General features: G+C 50.5%; 1 protein-coding gene across 1 annotated transcript in view; it reads right to left on the reverse strand.

Annotated features, from left to right (window-relative positions):
* CFAP77 (cilia and flagella associated protein 77) overlaps positions 1–23,708 on the reverse strand; it is a 133,519-nt gene that overhangs the window by 50,393 nt on the left and 59,418 nt on the right. Inside the window, exons 3-4 of the mRNA XM_032635101.1 lie at positions 3,279–3,378; positions 2,533–2,761 (exon numbers count right to left, since the gene is read on the reverse strand). Coding sequence (XP_032490992.1) covers positions 2,533–2,761; positions 3,279–3,378 — 329 coding nt within the window. The remainder of the gene's footprint in view (positions 1–2,532; positions 2,762–3,278; positions 3,379–23,708) is intronic.

Genomic DNA, 23,708 nt, shown 5'->3' on the forward strand with positions numbered 1-23,708 from the left:
TTCCTTTTTATGGCTGAGTAGTATTCCATTGTATATATGTACCGCATCTTCTTTATCCATTCGTCTGTCCATGGACAATTAGGTTGATTCCATGTCTTGGCTATTGTAGACAGTGCTGCTATGAACATGGGGCTGCACGGGGTTTTAGTGACAATGAAATGAAATTGACGTAGAGACAGGACATACCCTGAGAATCCCAGAATGCCAGTGACCGCTGTAATATCCTATTTACAGATGAGGAAACAGAAGCCCTGGAGGGAAAGAGAGTTGGGAACAAAGGTGGGACGAAAAGCCCGGGCGACTCCTCCTGGACACCATGCTGTCTTCAAGACACTGGTGACCAGTATGGACCAGTCTAGTGGTCACACAGCTGGGGCTCTGTCCCTCTGCACTCCAGGCAGTCCTGGAGAACCTTGCCTTGCCTTGAGGGATCGACTTGGGCATTATTTCAAAGGTGGGAGAAGGACAGTATACAGATGATTAGTTAATCTGGCCCGGAAGTGACTTTCCCATGTGTCTCTAGTGCCACCTTTCAGGTTTTGAGGGCTGCTGAACAGCAATGAACAAACAGCCTTTCTGCCGAGAGAGATGTGCGTAGAGTTTGAGGCCAGGGAGGTGGGAAAGCTTACCAAAGAGAGGAAGCTGAGCTGAGCTTTGATGAGCAAGTAGATTCTACCAGGTAGGATGCTGAGAAAAGCAGAGGGAAAAGCATACAAAGGTATGGTGGCAAACACTGCAGGAAACACCGTGGCAGTTCCTCAAAGAAATAAACATAGAATTCCCATGCAATCCAGCCATTACCCTTGTGGGTATATACCCAAAAGAATTGAAAGCGGGGACTCAGGCAGATAGCGTACGCCCATGATCATAGCAGCGTTAATCACAATAGCCAAAAAGTGGAAATAATCCAAGTGTGCATCAAGGCATGAGTGGATAAACAAAATGTGATGTATACACACCATGGACTGTTATTCAGCCTTAAAAAGGAAGGGAATTCTGATCCATACTATCAGGACAACATGGATTTATCTTGAGTACATTATGCTAAGTGAAATAAGCCAGATATGAAAGGACAAATACTGTATAATTCCACTTATATGAGGTCCCCGGAGTAGTCGAATTAATACGGGAAGAAAGTAGAGGGTGGTTACCAAGAGCCGAGGGCGTGCGAAATAGAGGGTCACTGTTTAATGGGTACACAGTTTCAGTTTAGGAAGAAGAAAAAGTTCTAGCGATGGATGGTGGTGAAGGTCGTGCAGCAATGTGGATGTACTTAATGCCCTCGAACTGTACACCTAAAAATGGTAAATCTTATGTGCATTTAACCACAGTAAATAACATAAGAAATAAAGGAAGCCTCACCTCCCCCAAAAAAGTTGAGTAGCACAGCCAAAGGAAGGCACCGGTCCCGGAACAGTGGGTTGTGATGGGAAGGGACTGGAGATAGACTGTCAATGGCCTTGCATGTGGGCAGAGCAGGGCAGTGCCACACAGATGGACACCAAGATACAGGCTTAGTCTCAGGTGTCACAGATGGGACTTGGGGCAGCTGGAGGCCCCAGGCCGTTCACTGCTGGTTGAGGGCACTGCTATTTATCTGTACAATGTAACGTACAAATATCAGTGATTTTTGTAATGCTTGTGTTGTGACGTAATATGGGTTGGGAAGCCCTGTTGTACTGGACATTTGCTGTTTTTGCCTGCTATCGTGTTCTGTTCTTCTCCTTCTGGATCAGAAGCTCTATTTCTGCATCTTTTCCACCATCAGCCCCTGTAGATCGTGGGGACTGATTCCAACCACGCCCCCTCCAAGGAAGGGCAAGGGATCGGGCCTGGCCAATCAGAGCACCAGAATCCCCCAGCCTCCGTAATTGGTGCAGAGGCAATAGCGTGACCCGGGCCCGGCCCATCAGTGTCGGTCACAATTTCTACTCACTCCTTTGGTTGGTTCAGGGATAAGCATGCTACCGAAGTTGGACCAAAGAATCTTAACCTCAAGGCTTTTGTAGTTCCTACGCCACTCCCACTGGGGCCGCTCAAAGTGTAGGATGTAAGCATGGAACTGATCCTGGCCATTTTGCCACACGAGGAAGAAGACTGTCGGAGAATAGAGCCAAAACTGGGAAGCACAGCCAAGTCATGGAGAGACACACCCAATGCTGGTGACATTGCCTGATTGCCTAGATCCAGCTATGCCTGAAGCTCTACCTTTTCAATCATGTGAGGCAATAAATTCCCCTTAAAAAAAATCAAAGTCGTTTGAGTTGAGACTTGATTACATGCAACCACATTCTACTTTTATAGAATGTCACGCATTCCAGAGTTGGGACATGGGTCACATGTCTGCCTCTGAACCAATCACTTTGGCCGTGGTTTGTGAGATATGCTGATTGGCCAGGCCTGGATCACTCGCCCCTCCCTGGAGTCCAGAGTCATGCTCCCACATTGTTCCCTAATTCAGTCACCGCTGAGCACCCCCCTCCCTCACCATCACGGGTGCCAGGCGTCCGGCACAGGTGCCAGCCATCTTACCGTGCCCGGATCCCGAACGTCATATTCGGAGGGAGAGAGGGCGGTTCCTTCTTGAGGCGCCGGTCATCCTGGTCACTGATGCGGATGTCATTGAGCTGACGGTAATGGAAATTCTCCCGGGCAGTTACCAGGCCAGCTTTTACTGCCCCACGGTTCATGGCGATATAATCCCGGCTCAGCTCATGGGGGCAGGTAGGCTGCTGTTTAAATACATTCCAGTGTCCAATGGCTGAGGGCAGGGAGAGACAGAGCCATGGCATGGAGATGAGTCTGGGAAGTAAAGCAATCCGTGGCCTCTGATGGAGAAGAAATTGGGGCACGAATACCTTCTCATGAACCTGCAGCCTGTTGGGTGACAGCCCTGCTTGGCCCCCTGAAAGGGTGGGGTCAGGATTCCCAGAGATTCTGGACGATGCCTGAGCATCCTTCATGGACCTGGGTTTGCCTGGCCTTGACCTCGTTTGGGAGATCAGAGGGTTGGTCACGAGCCTGTCTATGCTTGCAGCTGAAAAGGTGCAGAGCACAGGCAGTCTTGCCTGGGGACAAGGTTCCACACTGTCTGGGGCCCTTGCTGTTTCCCTGACACCTTAGACCTGGGCCCTTCGTGGTCCTGTCCTTCTCGGCTAAGCAAACTGTGGTTTCCGCCTGAATAGTGCTGCAGAGCAGGCCCCTTGACTCTTTTCCTGGAGGAAGTAGCCTAGGTAGAGAGTTCAAGTCCCTTTGGGCTCCAGAGGAAGTTTGCTCACCTTCAGGGACCCCTCCATCCTGCCCCCGGATGTAGAGTCCGTAATTAAAATTAATTCCAGGCAGACTGCAGCTTCTTTCCCGGGGCTTCCCAAGTTCAGCCTGTTGGGGGAAGGACAGAGAGCACAGGTGAGCAGTGGGACCTCAGACCAACAGCATTACACTAAATTCAGTGACAGGGAGTCATCGGGTACGGCTTTACCCCAGGCCCTGTGGGCGACCTCGGGGCTACTAGGGTGTGGAACACGAGCCCTCCCTGAGATGAGCGCTGACTGTTGTTGGGCCTTGAGACACACCTTGGGGAAGCCTGCCTGCTGTGCTACTGCTCAGGGGCGGGTGAGGAGAGCAGAGTCAGGAGGACCCTCGTGGCGGGGGGCGGTCGGGACCGAGGCCTTGAGGGAGGACGTGCATTTGTGCAGCAGGAGAGAGGGGCGGCACGGTCCCCGCACTAAGCAGCCGTACTTGGGGTCCAGCCCAGATCTGGCAACCTAGAGCGGGAAATGATGTATCTTGCCGATGGACGGAAAGACCTGGTTCACGGAGACTCACCTGGGGCCACCCTTGAGGGAGGGGGGCATCTTTCCTCCCTAACCCTTCATTCCTACTGGGGATGGCTCAAATCATCGTCACTGGAGCTGCCTCCTTGGACGTCACCCGAGGGTGTGGGGCTACGGTGACAAGGCCCACTGTCACCCTCCTGGCGGCTGGACTGCCATTCTCACTCTTTGGGTCTCTGGTCAACTCCTTAACCCTCCAGAAGGGGTTTGTAGGGATGAAATTGCTCTATTATCAACCACCTCATTTCCCCCATTGTACAGGTGGGGAAGCTGAGACCCAGAATGGCGGGGTCACGATCCATGGCTCCTAAAGGATGGGGCTGGATGTCAAATGCAGTTGTGTTTGGCTTCGGGGTGAAGCTCTTAAGCATGGTGCTGCACTGCCTCTCTTTAGACTAGCAGCTCCCTGAGCTCAGAGGTCCTGTCCTGTACGGTGCTTAGATCGTTGCTCTTCATCAGTCGACACCCGCTGAGGTCTGTGCTCCAGACACAACACTGGGTCTTCATATGCCTCTCCTCCTCAGTCCTCACAGCTGCCCTGTGAGGCAGCCCATCACTGCCCCCATGTCTCAGTTGGGGAAGCTGAGGCACAGAGAGGTCAAGACAGGTTGCACGAGGCCACATGGGACAAGAAGTGGCAGAGCTGAGTTTTGAACCCAGGCTGTGTCTCCAGCCCACATTCAAATCCACCTGCTAAAGAGATACCAGCCAGGTGTGTGACGCTCCCGGTACCATCAGGCCCCTGGGGACCATGGACCTTACTGAGCTGGGTGGGTGCAGCTGCTCTTCCCACCCCCACGGGCCCCAGGCAGTGGGCTCCCAGTTGCAGGGTGTTACATCTCCCAGGACATTCCTGGCTCTGGCCTCACCAAAGCCTGTCCAGAGAGTCTGGTGGCTCCGGGCTCACCCTTTCTCCTTTTCCCATCAATCTCTCTCCCCTTTTCTCTGGCTCCCGGAGACCCGGGCGCATAGAGGTGGATGATGTGGGACCACCTGTAATGGCTCATCATTGTCTTGGAGGAAACCCCTCCCTTGGGCTGGCAGTCTGGGCCCCGCATGCTCCAACCCCATCCACCTCTGTAGCTTTGCCTTCCTGGCTACTCCACGTGGTCCTGAGATTTAGGCAGAATAGACCACTCCCCACCCCTGAAGGGTCTGCCGGAGTCCCGGCCTCTTTTGCTCCTGGCCTGCCCTCCCCTTTTTGGTTCTTTTTTTTTTTTAAGATGCTGGGGGTAGGAGTTAATTAATTAATTAATTAATTAATCTATGGCTGTGTTGGGTCTTCGTTTCTGTGCGAGGGCTTTCTGTAGTTGTGGCAAGCGGGGGCCACTCTTCGTCGCGGAGCGCGGGCCTCTCACTGTCGCGGCCTCTCTTGTTGCGGAGCACAGGCTCCAGACGCGCAGGCTCAGTAGTTGTGGCTCACGGGCCTAGTTGCTCCGCGGCATGTGGGATCTTCCCGGACCAGGGCTTGAACCCGTGTCCCCTGCATCTGCAGGCGGACTCTCAACCATTGCGCCACCAGGGAAGCCCCCCTTTCTGGTTCTTATTCTTCAAGCTCTCTGGACCCCTGGGGCTCACTGTGGCCTCTCCCTCATCTGGGTCTGGTAACACTTACTATCCATTCTATTCATTTGGGGCTTAGAACTGAAATGATCTTCTCAGTTTCCAGGAATGCACATGCCGGGCCAGCCTGCCTGGAATATAATACCCTACACAGCCTTCTAATGGCTTCTATTGACTTCTTTTTCCTGGTGGCACATAACAGGTGTTCTATAAATGCCTGAGATTAAAAACCACTTCCTTTGGGAAGCCCTCCCGGGTTGCCCTCAGTACAGGCAAACTTCCTTGTCTATGGCACCATAGGGCCCTGAGCTCCACCTTTAGGGCACTTTCAAAATTACGCAGTAGAACCTGCTTCAGCATGGACTGGCCGTTACAAAATGGTGCTCAGTGAAGAAGCCAGTCACAAAGGACCACATATTGTATGATTTCACGTACAAGAAATGTCCCAAATAGGCAAATCCATAGAAACAGAAAGTGGATTCGTGGTTGCCCATGGCTGAGATGGAGAGGGGAATGCAATGATTGAGGCGTGATGGTTAAGGGGTATAAGGCTTCTTTGGTGGGTAATGAAAATGGTCTAAAATTGATTGTGGTGCTGGTTGCACAACCCTGTGTGTAAGCTGAAAGCCATTGGATCATATACTTTAAACGGGTGAATTGTATAGTATGTGAATTGTATCTCAGTAAAGCCATTAAAGATTACAAAGTAGTGTAATTAAGTCATTAATTGTGTGATGATCAGTTTCATGTCTGTATCCCTCGGTAGACTGTCTGCTAAGTCTTTCTTTCCTTCTTCCTTCCTTCCATCCTTCCTTCCTTTCTTTCTCCCTTCCTTCCTTCCTTCCTTTACCCCTTCCTTCCCTTTAAGGTTAATTATTTTTAAAATAGACTTTAGGGCTTCCCTGGTGGCGCAGTGGCTGAGAGTCTGCCTGCCGACGCAGGGGACGCGGGTTCGAGCCCTGGTCTGGGAGGATCCCGCATGCCACGGAGCAACTGGGCCCGTGAGCCACAACTACTGAGCCTGCGTGTCTGGAGCCTGTGCTCCGCAACAAGAGAGGCCACGACAGTGAGAGGCCCGCGCACCGCAATGAGGAGTGGCCCCCGCTCTCCGCAACTAGAGAAAGCCCTCGCACAGAAACGAAGACCCAACACAGCCAAAAATATAAATAAATAAAATTTAAAAATAGACTTTATTTTTAGAGCAATGTAAAGTTCACTGCAAAATTGAGCAGAAGGTACAGAGATTCCCCACATGCCACATAGTTTTTATTCTCACCCCTCTTTTTCAAAGTGATCAGCAGAGAACAGATGCTAGTAAAGAGGGGCTGAATGAGTGAATGAATGAATGAACTGCCTCCTTGGAGACTCTGGCAGCTCTTTCCTACACACTGCCTCATCCTTTTTCTCCCTCTTCCTTCTCATCCCAAATCCCAGGCCTTTACCTCCCTCGAGAGCTGAGAGTTCTGAGGTTCAGGTGGGGGCCCTGGCGGGTGGTTTGTTTGCATTTCCTTCCGTGTGATTCACTCTGAGCGGCAGACAAAGCCCTGGCTCCTCATTTGTTTATGAAAATAATCTGGCCTCTCCGGTGAGGTGACGGCAAGGGAAGTTAATTAAAATGTGACTTCTCCGGGAGAGGCCCCGCCTCCCTCTGGCAGGTGCAGGTGGGCAGAAGTCCAGCTCGCAGAGGAACGACAGACTCAGCGGCTGCCACTGGGCGGGGCCTGGAGGTGAAGGAGGCAGGGAAGCAGGCCGGTGCCTCAATCTCCACGCTTTTTAGTGAGGGTTGCCTAGGAAGCAACGACGGCCAGAAATACTGAAGCCTTGGGCTGCAAAGGTCATCCCAATGGGAAAGTCGCTCATTCGTTCGCTGCACAAATATTTATTTTGTATCTCCTCTGCACCAAGCTCTGTGCCAGGAGTTCTAAGGTGACCAAAGCAGACACATACTGCCCCCTGCCCTTATGAAATTCCTTATCTTGCTAAAAGGACAAACTGAACAAGTAATGACAACCAAGGCCACCAGAGGGTTTGATAGGGGAGCACAGACTGCCTCTAGCTCTAAAAATGTGTGAGTCTATAGAATGAGAGAAGGTATTTGCAATACATATATCTGACAAAGGGCTGTTATTCATCATATATAAAGAGCTGCTGCAAATCAATAAGAAAAAGGCAGACGATCCTATAGAAAGACGAGCAAAAGACTTGAATAGGCGCTTTTTTAAGGGGATGTCCAAGTGGCCAGGACCCGTATGTCAAGGTGCTCAACCTCTGAGAAGTACAAAATAAAAAACTCGATGATATTGGTAAAGACGTGAACCGGAACACTCATGCTCTTGGTGGGAATGTAAATTGGTACAACCACTGCAGAAAACTGTTTGGCAGTATCTGTGAAAGCTAAACATACGCTTACTGATAACCCAACAATTCCCTCCTGGACACCCAACAGAAATGAGTGCCCAAGTCCACCCAAAGAGATGTCCGAGAATGCTCGTAGCAGCTCAGTTTGTGATAGCCAAGCACCGGAAACTACCCAAATGGCCATCCCAGGTGGATTTTTTAAAAAAATGGTGACATATTCATTCAATAGAACACTCTATAGCGGTGGTTCTCAACTGGGGGCAATTGTGCCCCACCCCCACCCCCTGAGGACATTTGCCGGTGTCTGGAGACGTTTCTGGTTGTCACAGCTAGGAGGCAGTACTACCCTCCCTCCAGTGGGTGGAGGCCAGGGATGCTGCGAAACATCCCACAATGCAGAAGACAGGCCCCACTGCCAACAACAAAGAGTCATCTGGCCCCAAATGCCAATAGGTTAGGAACTGCTCGATGGCACTGGGAACGAGAGAACAGCTCTACACAACCACCTGGGTGGTCCTCACACAAATGTGGGACAGAAGGAGCTGGACACACAAGGCAGGCGCTGCTCCATGCCAGTGAAGTTCAAACACAGCATGACTAAAGTCTGGTTTCAGAAGTCGGGAGGGTGGGTACCATGGGGGTGGGGACGGTGGCTGCAAGCAGCACAAGGAGTCTTCGGGGGCACTGGTCCTGTTTCCCGACCTGATGTGGGTGCCCCTCACACCCCGCGGTCCTGCCCCCCCCCACCCGCCCTCCTTCAGAGCGCATCCGTCTGCAAGGCGGCCACGTGTCGCAAGAGCGGTGGGGTCCTGACATTACCGTCATGCTTGAAATTCCACCCTTGGCAGTTTGATCCTTTAGGTTCGGGCCATGTGTCTCAGAGTCCCTGCGTTAACATGTGAACGCCCTAGAGGAGCAGTGTATTCACCCATTACCAGCTCAGCTGCCCAACGAGATAGGCCGACTGGCCCCGCCCTGGTGCCACCACCACCGACCACGGCAACACCGTAATCATGGCGACCGTGGGCCAGGCTCCACGGGGGCCCTTCACTGCCCCCCAGGGTACCACTAACGCGTAAAGCAGCCCTGGAAACTACACGGGTTTTCGGGTGGGAAAGGGAGGACCAGACAGCTGTAGCGGCTTGTTTGCCCAAAGCCTCGCAGCTAATGAGTGGCCAAGGGTGGACTTGAACCCTCATCTGACTCCACACAGTTTTCGCCGCCTCTTGGCACTTAGCCGCAACTGCCCGGGACCCTCCATTGTTTTGTCCTGTGCGCGGACTTCAGCTCTGCAGACTGGATTTTGCTCACGCAGAACAGGTGCATCTGACTTGTTCGCACGGTGCCCTCCACACCCACAGAGGACATAAGTAGCCTTCTGCCCGGGAGAGCCCCAGCGACAGGAGGCCGTTTGATGTACAGACTGTGCGTTATGGGAAGAGCTGTCATTTCAGTGACCTGGACACGGGACAGCTGAGTCATGCCTGGGTCAGGGCTGGAAAGGAGAGAAGATGCAGATCTTGGATTGGCATTTTGGGGAGAGAGCCAACCTGAAGAAGATCCCAGTGGGACAGCCAGTGAGAACAGGAGTGCTGAGGGTTCTTCCAGGGGCTCCCTGGAAGCAGCAAAAAGGATCCAGCCAGAGGTGGGAGGGCCCGGCACCAACCCTGGGCTTCCCTCCCCAGCTTGTCCAGAGGGGCTTTCCAGAAGCCTACAGAGAATAGCTGCCTGACAGAGGAAACTACACGTCTCTGGGCAACTCAGGGACCAGCTAAGGACTGATAAACAGGTGCTCAGAGGAGCTTCTGACCCTGAACTTCTAGATGCAGGCAAACTGGCTGTGAAACTGATGAGATGTGACCACAAATCTCAGCTTTGATTGGCCACCCGAGTCCCACAGGTAGCCTGCCCCTCCAGCCCACAATAGGATGAGAGATGGCTCTCAGCTGGAATGTCCAAAGTTCCTGGGGCAGATGGCACAGTTGTGGGGTCACATGAAGGCTGAGAGCACCCAGGGATCCCTGGGAACCACTCCGTTCTCTTTACTACAGAAGTGAAGAAAGAAACGAGGAAGAGAGTGAACATTAATTGGGCACCTCCAACGTGCAAGGCTCACGTTATGCCCCGTGACCTCATTTAGCAAACACTTTTATTGAGCACTTACTATGTCCTGAGAGCTTTTCTTGCTTCACCCCGAACTCTGCCAGCCTCACTGGGAGGTTGTTTTCCCATTTGACGGTTGGGAAAACTGAAACTTAAAGAGGTTCACACTTGCCCAAAGGCACCCAGGTAGTAAATGGAAGAGCTGGCGTTAAACCCAGCCCTCTGACCTCATAGCTCTGTGCTCACCCACAGTGGCCCCTCACAACATCTCTATAACGGAGGCCACGTGGTCACCACGAGACAGAGGGGGAAATTGAGTCTCAGAAAGGGATGGGATGGTGGATCCCTTTCAGCCCCCAAATGCAAGCCCTCCCTGTCTCTTATGGCTGAATTCTAAGACACCTCGTGCACATCCTCAAGGTCTTTTCAGAGGCATACCTGAGCTTTGCACAAAGGGGAATTGTGAGATATTGGAAGCTATTCAAATCTGGCCTACTAGCTGGAATCCCTTGTTGTTGAGGTGTTAGAATCAAGAGGCCAATGCAGGAGAAAAACCCCAGCTCTGAGTCTGGCCACCCCGCCCTTCTCAGCTGCTTTCAGATTGTGCCTTTTTCTGAGTTTCCTCTGTCACAAAGTGGCTTGGCTAGCATACAGCTCTGGGTGACAGCTGTCCCCATCAGCAGACAGCTTCATTAAACCTCATTAAGATGTCATCCCTCGCTGCCTTATTTCCCGTCTCTCAGCTCTAATTAAAACCATCTCGCTCCCTGTCCCAGGGGGTCCTGGGATTCTCTGGGCTCCTTCCGCACGGCAGCTCCCTCCACTACCCAACATCGAGGAACAAGCCTTGGAAACCTGCAGTGGGAACTGGGTCGGGCAGGCAGCCCCTGGCCCGGAAGTCCTCTTGGAGCAGCCCATCACCAGCATCAGGACCGCTGGGGCTTTCCAGAGGCAAGTACCAGTGGCGTTTCCTCCTAAAGTCACCTGAGACCCAGGAAGGAGGACCCCTATCCCCAGAGCCGCGCCAGAGCCCATTTTCCTGGGACAACTTCAGAACAAGTGACCCAACCTTGTAACTCCGATCTAATGATTTCCCACCTCATATACTTTTAAAAAGTCTTAACTTGCCCCCATTTCCCACCAAAGAGGTGAAAATGGGTGAAATTAACTGGCTTGGTTTCTTGGACGGTCCGAACTGGATCTCACTCTGGACAAACGAGCTGGTGGTCATTTCCAAGATGGGTTTTAGACCTGTCTGAGAGCTTGATGCCTGGGCTCTAGACCAATCTTAGGTGTTCATGTATGAAGACTAAGCCCCATAAAGGAAGCACTCCCACCTCCTGGCAGCCACAGAAGAGTGTAGCCCACTTAACCCTCTCGTCCAGAGTCTAAACTAAATGTATGTTTGCTCGACAGTTGAGAAGCCTCCGCTCACTTTCCCACATCCTATTAAAGCGTAGTTCCATGAAATCCCACAGTTATTGCCTGGTGGTTATTAAATAAATATCTGTATACGGCTCTGCCCACGCACGCACGTGCACACATGTCCCATCTCGCTCATGGAGGGGGAGTTCATTATTATAAAACAACTTAAGACCCTCGAATGAAAAGCACAATATAAATGCAAATTGTGATCATGATTAGCATAGAGGATATTTATTTATTTCCATAATGAGAACGTCAGATAAACAATCATGTGAAATAAGGTGCATTATGCATCAAAGGACTCCGGCGTTGTCTCAGAAGCCGGATTCTTTGAACGATGTGCATTGTGTGAGTGGCAGCTGAACATCGCATAATGATACTGAAAAGCCACACACCAGAAGACCACATCCATATATGATCAAAGGCATATAAAATAACGTTAAGTGAAAAAATAATCGGCAGGATTCAAAAATTTACATACACTATTGTTACAACCATGTAGAAAATTCATTGAAAAAATACTGGAAGGAAACATAACAACATAAGTGACTGTGTGAGGATGTGTCCTTAGAGGTGCAGCCTTTGGGCAGGGGCGGGGCGGGGGTGATGGGTACTGAGATTTTACTTTTCTAATTAAAAAAGTCAAAAGGCAGAGTTAAAGCCAAAGTTTCTATTTCCTGTACTCCTGCCAAGGGTCAAAGTTAAGGTTCTTCTTCTATGTCATCAAGTTTATAATGGGGGCTGAGCTGGCTGCCGCTGGGTCAGGGGAGGGAACGGAGGGGAGGGGAGGGAACGGAGGGGAGGGGAGAGCCGCAGGTCCAGCAGGAGGATACGGAAACTAGCCTGTTAATGTCACAGAGCTGAGACCTCGCTCTGCCACTTCCTGTGTGACCTTGGGCAAGTCACTTGAATCGTCTGGTCCCCTTTCCTCACCTGTAAAACCTCCCCAGGCCAAGGATTGGAGCCCAGTATCCAGTGGCCTCTGTTACTGCTGTCATTGTCGGTATTACTAGAGCAGCTCACCAGCTCAGGACAAGGGGAGCCCCAGGCAGTGCAGACACTTCTCCAGGCCCCACTGCGCCTGCTCGGCACACCACTCGGCCGGCCCCTGCCTGGTCCCCACGACCCAGGGCTGCCTGTGTTTTGCCACCTGCTTGGCTTTTCCGTCCTCCCCGGGGCAGCCCTGGCTCCCTCGGTGCTGCCGGAACCGTTACTGCAGCTGATGTATGGCCCTTGCCGCGTGAGGCAGTCGCGGTGACAGGGCCCCAGCGTTCTCTCCCCTCCCCCTCGACAGCCTGAAACCCGCTCCTTCATTTGCATTTACATGATCTCGCTGTGCAGCTTATGAGATCGAGAGATTTATTTGCTACTTAGCTTGATGTTTGATTACACTCCGAGAAGGCAGCGGGCAGCAAAGCGCGGGGATGCCTCGCTCTGAGCCCGCGGCCTCAGGGGGCCAGTAACTCAACCGCAGGTTTAGGTGAATGAGGGGAAACGCATAGCCTTTCGAAAAAGGCAAACATGAGAGGTTGGAAGGAACAAACACCATGATTTGGATTTTTTTTCTTTTAAAAAAGCAATGGGGGCTTCCCTGGTGGCGCAGTGGTTGGGAGTCCGCCTGCTGGTGCAGGGGACGCGGGCTCGTGCCCCGGTCTGGGAAGATTCCACATGCCGCGGAGCGGCTGGGCCCGTGAGCCATGGCCGCTGAGCCTGCGCGTCCGGAGCCTGTGCTCCGCAGCGGGAGAGGCCACAACAGTGAGAGGCCTGCGTACCGGAAAAAAAAAAAAGCAATGAAAAGTGGCTAGGGCTCACCTGATTATGAACAGACCCAAGCCACTCTCAAGAGGTAGCTCACTGTCTTGGGAAAGGAACTCCCAGAAACTTCCTCCTGGGTAACAGCAGAAGCCCCTAAAAGAGACGGTACCTCCACTGTTGGGAGGTGATGAGGATGGACTCCTTACAAGTATGGCTCTCGAATTGGGACGTCAGGATCCACATGGGCTCTGTCAATTACACCTGCGTGATCTTGAAACAGTCACTCAACCTATCTGTGCCCCAAGTTCCCGATCTGTAAAACGGGAGAAACAGCACGCCATCTTAGGTCTGTGGCTGAGATGAGTAAACAAGATGATCTCGGCACCAGAGTGGATGCGGAGAGGATGCCCAGTAAATGGAGCTGTTATGGGCAAGACTGGCCATCTTCTGAACACACAAGGGATAAAGCTAAACGCCCTGATGGAGAGAAATCACCGGGGTAATGCTTTGCTAAGTGTCACTCGCCTGTTTTGTGGGTTATCCACTGCGTGGGGTTTAATCCCAGGCCCCAGCCCCCAGCTCTGGGAACGTACAGCTGGGGCGTGCTTAAAGAAGGTAGACTCAGTTTCCTAACAGTCTAAGCCGGGCATAATTAGCAGCTTTATTGGCTAATTGCAGATTGGCTGCTGCCTGCCTACGGTTCATCCCATTCCAGCTCCAAACAGAAATCATTTGGCAACTTACCGGGACTTTACAGTTTGATGTGTACAAACACAAGTGTGGGGCCAAATGCCCAGGTTGGAATTCTGGCTTCTCAACTCTGTGTGGCCTTGAACAAGTTGCTGAACCTCTGAGCCCCAGTTTCCTCACCTATAAAATAGGTATAATGGGGATACCCAGCTCGGAGCGTTGTTGGAGCATTTCGTGATGCAGGGGGAGTTCTCAGCAGAGGGCCTGGAAAGTTCTCAATGAGAAACAGTCATACTAGCCGGTGGATATCATTAGCCTGTCCACTGGGGGTAACTATCAGCAACTCTGTCTCCATTTGTGTGAACAGAGAACTAGCTATAAAATTGATGGCTCCTCAAAAACTTGAACGTCAAATTACCGTGTGACCCAGAAATTCTGCTCCTAGATATAAACCCAAAGGAACTGAAAACTGGTGTTCAAACTAATATGTGTACATGCATGTTTACAGCAGCATTTTTCACAAGGGCCAAAAGATGGAAACCAGCCAGATGTCCAGCAACTGGTTAATGGAAAAAATGTGGTCTATCCGTATACGGTAGAATATTAGTCAGCCATAAAAAGGAATGAAGTCCTCCCACATGCATGAACCTTGAAAACATATGCTAAGGGAGAGAAGCCAGATGACAGAGGCCACGTAATGTGCGATTCCACTTACATGAAATGTCCAGAATAGGTAAATCCACAGAGACAGAAAGCAGATAGTGATTGCCAAGGAGTGGGGGGAGGGGAGAATGGCAGTGACTGCTCAGTGGCTGCGAGATTTCCTTCTGGGGTGATGAGCATGTCTTGGAATTAAATAGAGAGGGTGAGTGCACAGCATTGTAAAGGTGCTAAATGCCACCGAAACATACATTGAAAAAATGGTTAACAGTTGAGGGCTTCCCTGGTGGCGAAGTGGTTGAGAGTCCGCCCGCCGATGCAGGGTACATGGGTTCGTGTCCCGGTCCGGGAAGATCCCACATGCCGCGGAGCGGCTGGGCCCGTGAGCCATGGCCGCTGAGCCTGCGCGTCCGGATCCCGTGCTCCGCAGCGGGAGAGGCTACAACACTGAGAGGCCCGCGTACCGCCAAAAAAAAAAAAAAAAAAAAAAAAAAAGGTTAATAGTTAATTTTATGTAAATTTTGCCTCAATAAAAAGAAAAATTAATAGGTCCACAGGAGAGGTATGCCATGCCTCCCATCCGGGCAATTTAGGAAACTCCTCTCTCTCTCTTCGGGATGGGAGAGGAAAGAAATGCAAATGAAGTGGCTGCTGTCTCGCTGTGGGACAACGTGGTTGGAAGACGTTGCTCAGCTTCAAGGAGATGAGACCGGGTGGAGGTGGATTGCGGGGCTGCGGGACCATTTCCCGCCCCGATCGTGTTGCTCTGATGGTCCGTACGGCAGAAGCTGGTGCAGGCGTGTCTTTTAGAGGCGTCTTAGAGCTTCACGAATATTTGTTTGAAACCCGAGGACCAGTGAAACCGATGGACTCTGTTTCCCATTCTGCCCCTGCTTTGTGTGGTGTGGCCTCACTTCTGGAAGGCCGCTGTTGGGGGAAGGGGGAGAAGAAGCCCTGGCCTGCGGGTCCAGAGACCTGGATGCTCATGGCCGGTTTCTCCTCTCCTCCCCAGGCCCTGCGTTTCCTGTCCCCGGGACCATGGAGGAGATCAGAGTGGAGCTCAGAGAACCTCAGGTGGATGCAAAGGAGAGCCTCCTGGAACACAAGGCCCGCATCCTGAGTCGGCCAGACAGCCGCTGGGAGACACCCTTTATTTATGGGGGTCTCCGTGTCAGACTTCTTTGGAAGAAAGGGTTCTTCGATTTTGAGAAAACTTAAATCATTCAAGTAGGCCATCTCAGAGGCCCTCTCCGCTTCCACCCAGTGTAGACAGATGGGAACGCGATCCAGGCTCTGATCCTTCCTTACCTCTCTGAGTCTCAGTTCCTCTTCATTCGTGAAATGGGGATAACCAACCCCACCCCAGGGTGTAATGACAAGATTTAGAAGAGATGACCGAGGTGAGGTGCCGGGCACGCAGCAGGTGCCCACCAGCTGGGAAGGGCTCCTCCTTTGCCCTCCTTCTCCCATGTGCCAGTAGTTTAGTAAAGGAAGAAACGCCGTTAAGTCCACTTTGATGTGGCACCAACAAGGGAAAGGGTACGTTTCCAGACCGTGGAGAAGGAACAGAATAAGAGGTCCCCTCTACCGAGGTAGGGCTGATGGCATAAGAAATAAATGGCATATTCATTTGGTCATTTGGTCAGTTCAGCTGCCAAGGCTCAAAGCCAGTGGGCCATAGAGGAATCAGATTTAAGAAAGAGGCTCCCTACCAAAAAGAAAAAAAAAAAAAAAGAAAGAAAGAAAAAGAAAGAGAAAAATCAGAGAATGATCTATGTACATTTCAAAACTTAAAACAGAAATCAAAGGAAAATGGAACTGTTTTAAGTTTTGACAGCTGCAGGGTTCATTCTGTTTGGTTACTCTATTTATGTTTTCATTTTCTTTATAGATTCATTGAAAATCGCATCATGTAATAGGGAAGAAAAATGTTCAGTGTTTTTTCACCCCGATAAACCCTTGTTCCTTCCCGAGAACAGATGAAAACACCAGCTCTAGTGACTTTTGTTTTGATGTATATTTCATAATATCTCATTGATTGTAAGTTTTATTTCCATGTCAATAAAAAACTGGTATTGTAATAAGTGAGAAGGAGTTTAACACAAAGTGGCAGCTGACCTGTTAGCACAGCAGATCGCAGGAGGGGAGGAAGGGGCTCTCAAATGAAGCCGGTTGGTAAGGACGGCTATGGATTCCAGCACAAAGCTGGGCAGCTGCAGAACAGGGTCCTACCTCTCCCCTGTCTCTGCAGCCTCGGGGTTGTCTCCTGGTGGGTTCTGGGTTGCCGTTTTATAGGACAGTGAGGCCGGGCCTTAAGCAATGCTTCTTTTATATGGCAGAGGTGGCGGCAGCCACGTACGGGGCAAAGTACACTGTGCTTGGTACCTTGGAGCTTTCAGAGATGGATGGTAATCTAGCTGCGGAGGGAGGAAAAAGACATGACCGTGGGAGGCATTAACCACGAGCTCTGTTGGTGGCACTTGGACAGGAGTGTAAGAGGGAAGAGGGCTTGTGAGACTGTCCGGGGGCTTATGGGTGAGGGGGCCACCATCCAGAAGGGGAGGAGGGCAGGGGAACTCTGGGGAGAGGGGGACCAGAGAGGGGCTCAGGCACCCAGGTGATGCTGCTCAGAGCAGGCCAGAGAATCTCTGCGTCTGAGATCTCAAAGGTCAGCAGTGGCTTGGGGGGTCTTATGACCACGGGGCTGTATCTTATCAATGCCAGATGCCAGTGTAATATTAAGGGGTATGCAAAATGGGCTGAAAATCTGCTTGTTTGGGCTAAACTCTCTGGGAAGTTGAGCTACGAGGGCAAAAAGTGGAAAAGGCCAGCCTGGTCTGCTCTGAGCCCACAGGAAGGCAGGAGTTTCTGGACTCAGTGGGAGCAGCAGAACTGACAGTTTCCTGCCTTGTGACTATGACAGGTGGGCAGCAACCAGGAGGGTTGGGAGATGGGAGGCTAAAGGGGAGGACCAATCCAGGAGGGCAGCCTGGAGGAGGCTCCCTCTCCTCTTCTCTGGCTTCGGTGTTCCCGTCTGTAAAATGAGGGAGCAGAGCTAGTTGATCTCTGGGCCCCTCTGGCTCTGCCATTCTTTTTCTGGAGCATGTCTGGATCCACGTCAGTTGGATCCATGTCATCAGAGTCTTTGGTTCAAGGACGCAGAGCAGCACAGTGGGAAAGCTTTAGGGTCATGGTCGGCCTGGTCTGGGTGTCAGTGTCAACTCTCCCATTTGTCAGCTCATCTGTCAAACACCACCCAATTCACAGGCCTGGTGAGAGGAGAGACCATTCAGTGTCCCGCGCATAATAGGCCTCATGAAATATCTGTGGTAGGATTGGGTGGCGATTATTATTAGAGAGAGTTGATGCTACCTGTGCCACCTCCATCAGCAGCATCTGAGCCTGGTGACCTGCCCACCTGCACTCAACCAGAATGACCAAAGCAAAGCCAACTGTGCTGCCCTGGGATGGAAGTCCATCCATGGCTTCTCCGGCGCAACCCACCAGCCGCTTTGAGGCCCCTACCCGGGTTTGTAGGAGATCCTCTAGATGCTGAGCTGTACCGTGTACAATGGATGGAAAGGATTTGGAGAATGGGATGATGAAGACCTTGGATCAGCCAAACCAAGCCCCGTCCTCCAAGGCCCTCCTGTACACCCACCTACCCTTGTCTACATACAACTGAAAACGGGAAATCCCAAGGCTCCGTGGTTGGCCGGGGGGAATGAACCATGGGAGAGAACGTCTGAGCTCCCCCAGAGACGTTCGGTGCAAAAGACAGCTGAGCAATATTAACGGCTCAGGACGAGGGGCTGTGCTATGAATGATATCATGGGCGGCTTCTCAGATGGAATAGGGCTGCATAACTCAGGTAAAGATTTTAAATATGTGGCATAATTGCTACATGTGGAGTCTGTTTGCACTTAGCTTTTAGTCTTGGAAATTAACAAGCTCTGTGCTGCTCTTCCAATTAATCATTAAAGAATTAAGAGTGAGAATATCCACTATTGTAAAAGACTCCAGTGATGATGGTCTATTCAACTTATAAAATAGACACATTTGGTGGAACTGAATAATTCTCCTCTTCTCTGCACAAAATCAGGAATACTAGTCACACTCAACGGCTGGAGTGAATGCTTACAAACTGGTACAGACTAGCCCATAATTACCAAAATGGAAAAGAACAGCATTTTGTAATGAATGACAAGCTGCTGACCGGAAATCTAATTTGGTCTAATTAAGCAGCCTTTTGTGAGGATTTGTCTTTAGATGGAAAGAGGGAGCCGAGGAGATCTAAATGCAAATGAACTCCATCACTTTGGTCTTAAAGGGCCCAGCCCTCTTCTTCACTAGATTATTAGCCCTCTCGTTGTCACCTCGACCCCTTGCCAGGCCCCACCTGCCTTGGAGGAGCCTCACATTCCTTGTCCCTTGCCTCTCATATCTTTTCACATAGGACACCTCGCATCGACAGAGCTGTCAGGGAGCTCTTGCTTATTCAGGAGCAAATTTTACTTTGCTCAAAGTAATAAAGGCCAATGGGGTTTTGCTTATTAGAGGAATCCACTGCTGTTCTCTGAGGGTGCACCTTCTGAAGTCTGGAGGGTTGAACACACACCCAATGCCATCGGCACTGACAGAGCAACTGGGGGAAAACTGACCCTGCGTCGCAACCTGTGAGGTAGACCAGATATCCGCCTGAGTTTCCCTGGCTGCTGTCTGTCTGAAGGCTTGAGGCTGGAGTGCCCACCTCTTCAGCTGATCACAGGCTCAATCATCTGACTGGGTGGGTTCTCTTCGGCCCACAGAGGATTGCAACACACATCTTGCCCCCCACACGGAGATGCTGGCACAAGCCCCTCAGTCTCATATAGAGACTTCAGGGATAAGCAGAGGCCAAATGCTTGGGTGGCGTTCATGGGCTCACAAGGTCATCTTCAGGTTCAACAATTCACCAGAAGGACCCACAGAACTCATAAAAGCCACTATACTCATGGCTGTGGTTTATTACAGCAGAAGGATCTAGGCTAAAATCAGTAAAGGGAAGAGGTGCATGAGGCAGGGTCCAGGAGAGACCAGCTGTCCTCTCCCAGTGGAGAGTGTTTACTTCTGATGTCAGTGACGTGTGACAATATGCACAGGATATTGCCAACCTGGGAAACTCACCCGAGCCTGGTGGCCCTGGTTTTACTGGGAGTTGGTCGCATAGATGTGGCTGATCCCTCATGTGGTTGACCTTAGTCTCCAGCCCCTCCAGAGGCTGAGCTGATACTATGTGGCCCAACCCACACCTGCTCCCCCGCATCCCCGCCATCAATCGCATTGTTAGTATGGACCAACTGGCATGGCCTAGACCCCCAGGGAAACTAGACACTCTAATCAGGCAGGACATTCCCAAGGCTTAGAGGTCAGAGGTTTACATCCCAGAGGCCAAGGCCAGTCCTTTCTCAGAATGTGCAGCGTGTGGACAACGCAGACCTGCTGAGTTAACCCTTTACTGTACGTTGGCTGATACCCATTTTCCCAGCTGCCCCAGTGGAAGCAGCAAAGCTGTGAGACTGGTTAGGTTGGGTAGATGAGAAGGGAGAAAACAAATCCCCTTTCCTCACACTAACTCTACAGCCTCCCCCGCTTAGCTCTCTTTGTTTTCAAAGAAATTGCAAATTTGGGGGCTTTTTCGTATTCCCAGTGGGAGTGCGTGAAGGAGCAGGTGGCTGTGGCAGCTCCCCCCACCCCGGCTCAGCCATCACAGCGACCCCTCCTTTACGCCCACTGGCTCTGACCCAGCGTGCCCGCTCCCAGGCTGCCTGTCTGAGTCTGCAGCCTGGTGAGTTCAGCCATCCTCTCCTCACTCCACCCCATGCCTGCCTTGGCCTTCAGAATGCCCAAGAGAGGGAGCCAGGAGGAGGGTCCTGAAATGACTGAGGGGCAGAAGGATGCACAGAGCATCCTGCAGCTAGAAAGAGCAAAGGGAGAGCAGGAACTCCTTCCGGTCCTGGTCCTGAGTATCATTATGGGCTGAATATTTATGTTCTCTCCCACAAATCCGTTAAGTTGAAACTTAATCCCCAGTGTGATGGTGTTAGGAGGTGGGGCCTTTGGAAGGTGATGAGGTCATGAGGGTGGAGCCCTCACGAATGGGATTAGTGCCCTTGTAAGAAGAGGCCAGAGAGTTGGCTGTCTGTAAACCAAGAACCCAACCCTGCAGGGCCCCAGAACTGCAAGAAATAAATGTTGTTTAAGCCTCCCAGTCTGCGACAATTTGTTATAGCAGCCTGAGCTGATAGGACAAGTACAAACAGCTAGTACGTGTTGAGCAATTCCTATGTGCCTGCTGTCTTAGTCAGGGCTCAGTGTTTGACACCCATTGACCCCTTGACTCTTCCTGACCTGACCTTTTATTTAAACTGCACCCAGCCTCTCCTCATCCCCTCGCTTGCTTTGTGCTTCTCCAAAGCACTTATCACCACCTCTGTGTTTTTCTGCTGAATTTTGATCATCATCTTTCTCTCCTCCCTAACATGTGAGCTTCATGGGGCAGGGATCGTTTTTTTGTTATTGTTGTTCACTGCTCTGTCTCCAGTGCCTAGAATAATTCTTGGCACATAGTAGGTATTCAATAAATCTTTGTTGAATGGTGAATGAATGAATGAATTCTCATCGTAACCTATGAAGCAGGGCTCCTCTTATCCCAGTTTTACAGATTAATGCTCAGCAAGGCTACCTGCATGTCCAGGGTCACCCAGCTAATTGCCAGAGGCAGGACTGGGAGACCAGGGGTACCTGACTCTGGGCCCCCCTGGCTGGTGCCTGTATGATCTCCTACAGCCTTTTTACTGTCCTGGAGCACAGAGAAAACCATCAGCTTGATAGGAGGCACTGAGGTAAATGGAAGAGCCTGTTCATGGCTCCAGCTGCCCGAGGCCTGAGGAAGTCAGTGTCACAGCACAGACAGGTCAGGAAGTCCTCTCTCTTGCGCTGAACATCTCCTCTGTATTAGTTTCCTGTGGCTGCCACAACAAACAGCTACAAACTTGGTGACTTAAAAACAGCAAAAGTTTGATTTTGCTCAGTCCTGGAAGCCAGAAGTCCAAAATCAAGATGTCAGCAGGGTTGGTTCCTTCTGGAGGCTCTCAGGGAGGATGTGTTCCATGCCTCTCTCCCAGCTTCAGGGGGTGTTGGCAAGCCTTGCATTCCTTGGCTTGTGGGTGTATCACTCTAATCTCTGCATCCATTTTCAACTGGTCTCTTACCGCTATGTCTGTGTCTCAAATCTCTCTCTTCTTTTTCTTATAAGGACACCAGTTATTGGATTTGGGGTTCACCCTAAATCCACTAGTGTATCATCTTGAGATCCTTAACTTGATTACATGTGCCAGAACCCTATTTCCAAATAAGGTCACATTCACCCGCACCGGGGGTTAGGACTTGGACATATTGTTTGGGGACATATCCTGTTAACGACATGACACAGCAACGCCATCCAGCCATCCACGCTGACTAGCACGGTGGGGACACTATCATTGCCCAGCCTTGAGCAAACTGCATGTCATGGGAATCACCTCGGTGTCAAGATGAGCCAGACCCAATGCAAATCAAAACAATTGACACAAAAAACAAAACAAAACAAAACTATTGATACAATGAGGTACCACCTCATACCGGTCAGAATGGCCATCACTAAAAAGTCTACAAATAACAAATGCTGGAGAGGGTGTGGAGAAAAGGGAACCTTCCTACACTGTTGGTGGGAATGTAAGTTGGTGCAGCCACTATGGAGAATGGTATGGAGGTTCCTCAGAAAACTAAAAATGAAATTACCATATGATCCAGCAATCCCACTCCTGGGCATATATCCAGACAAAACTATAATTTGAAAAGATACATGCACCCCAGTGTTCATAGCAGCACTATTCACAATAGCCAAGACATGGAAACAACCTAAATGTTCATCAACAGATGAATGGATAAAGAAGATGTGGTACGTATATACAATGGAATACTACTCAGCCATAAAAAAGAATGAAATAATGCCATTTGCAGCAACATGAATGGACCTAGAGATTATCATACTAAGTGAAGTAAGTCAGAAAGAGAAAGACAAATGCCATATGACATCAGTTATATGTGGAATCTAAAATATGACACAAATGAACCTATCTACAAAACAGAAACAGACTCACAGACATAGAGAACAGACTTGTGGTTGCCAAGAGAGGGGGTTTGGGGGGGTTTGGGGAGGGATGGAGTGGGAGGTTGGGGTCAGCAGATGTAAGCTTTTTATATATAGAATGGATAAACAACAAGGTCTTACTGTAGAGCACAAGGAACTATATTCAATATCTTATAATAAACCATAATGGAAAAGAATATTTTAAAAAAAAATATATGAATCACTTTGCTGTACAGCAGAAATTAACACAACATTGTAAACCAACTATACTTCAATTAAAAAAATAAAGAAAGATGAGCCAGACCCCATCTCATGGAACTGACCTCATGTATGAGTCCCTGACTACAGCTCATGAGGAGACGGGAGATCAGAGACCAGCGCTTGACCAGACAGATAAGCCAAACTCTGGGGGCCAAGAAGCTGAAAGAAGCTCACCACTCTCTCCCCCAGGGGAGGTCGTTTGGGGAAGATTTCTCAGATCACTTGGTCTGTGACGTAGCAGGTGAGGGGTGAGTTGGATTTTTCTGGCAGTGACACGTGAGTGGCGTTCCCGGCGACCCCTGGAACCAAGCAGAGGAAAAGACACATGCAGAATCCCTGGGCACAGAGGAGATTAGCAGGAGTGTCATAAGGGAAGTACAACAGCCATGGGGATTCCCAGGAGGGAGCAGGCTCCTCTGACGGCCAGGCTCGGGGCAGACCTCTCGGAAAAGGCAGCGCTGGAGAAGGACTTGGAACGTTGGACAGAGAGATACAGGGCAGCTTTTCACAACGTGTGCCAAGATGGCACAAAAGCACGAACAGAAACGAGCACATATAAGCGATATATGATATTTGCCTTTGTCTGACCTACTTCACTCAGTAATCACTTATATGTGGAACCTAAAAAAAAATGGTACAAATGAACTTATTTACAAAACAGAAATAGAGTCACAGATGTAGAAAACAAACATGGTTACCAGGGGGGAAGGGGAGGGGGAGAGATAAATTGGGAGATTGGGATGACATGTACACACTATTATATATAAAATAGATAACTAATAAGGACCTGCTGTGTAGCACAGGGAACTCTACTCAATACTCTGTAATGACCTATACGGGAAAAGAATCTAAAAAAGAGTGGATATATGTATATGTATAACTGATTC

The sequence above is a fragment of the Phocoena sinus genome, chromosome 6, assembly GCF_008692025.1.
Source record: "Phocoena sinus isolate mPhoSin1 chromosome 6, mPhoSin1.pri, whole genome shotgun sequence".
NCBI classification, from domain to species: domain Eukaryota; kingdom Metazoa; phylum Chordata; class Mammalia; order Artiodactyla; family Phocoenidae; genus Phocoena; species Phocoena sinus.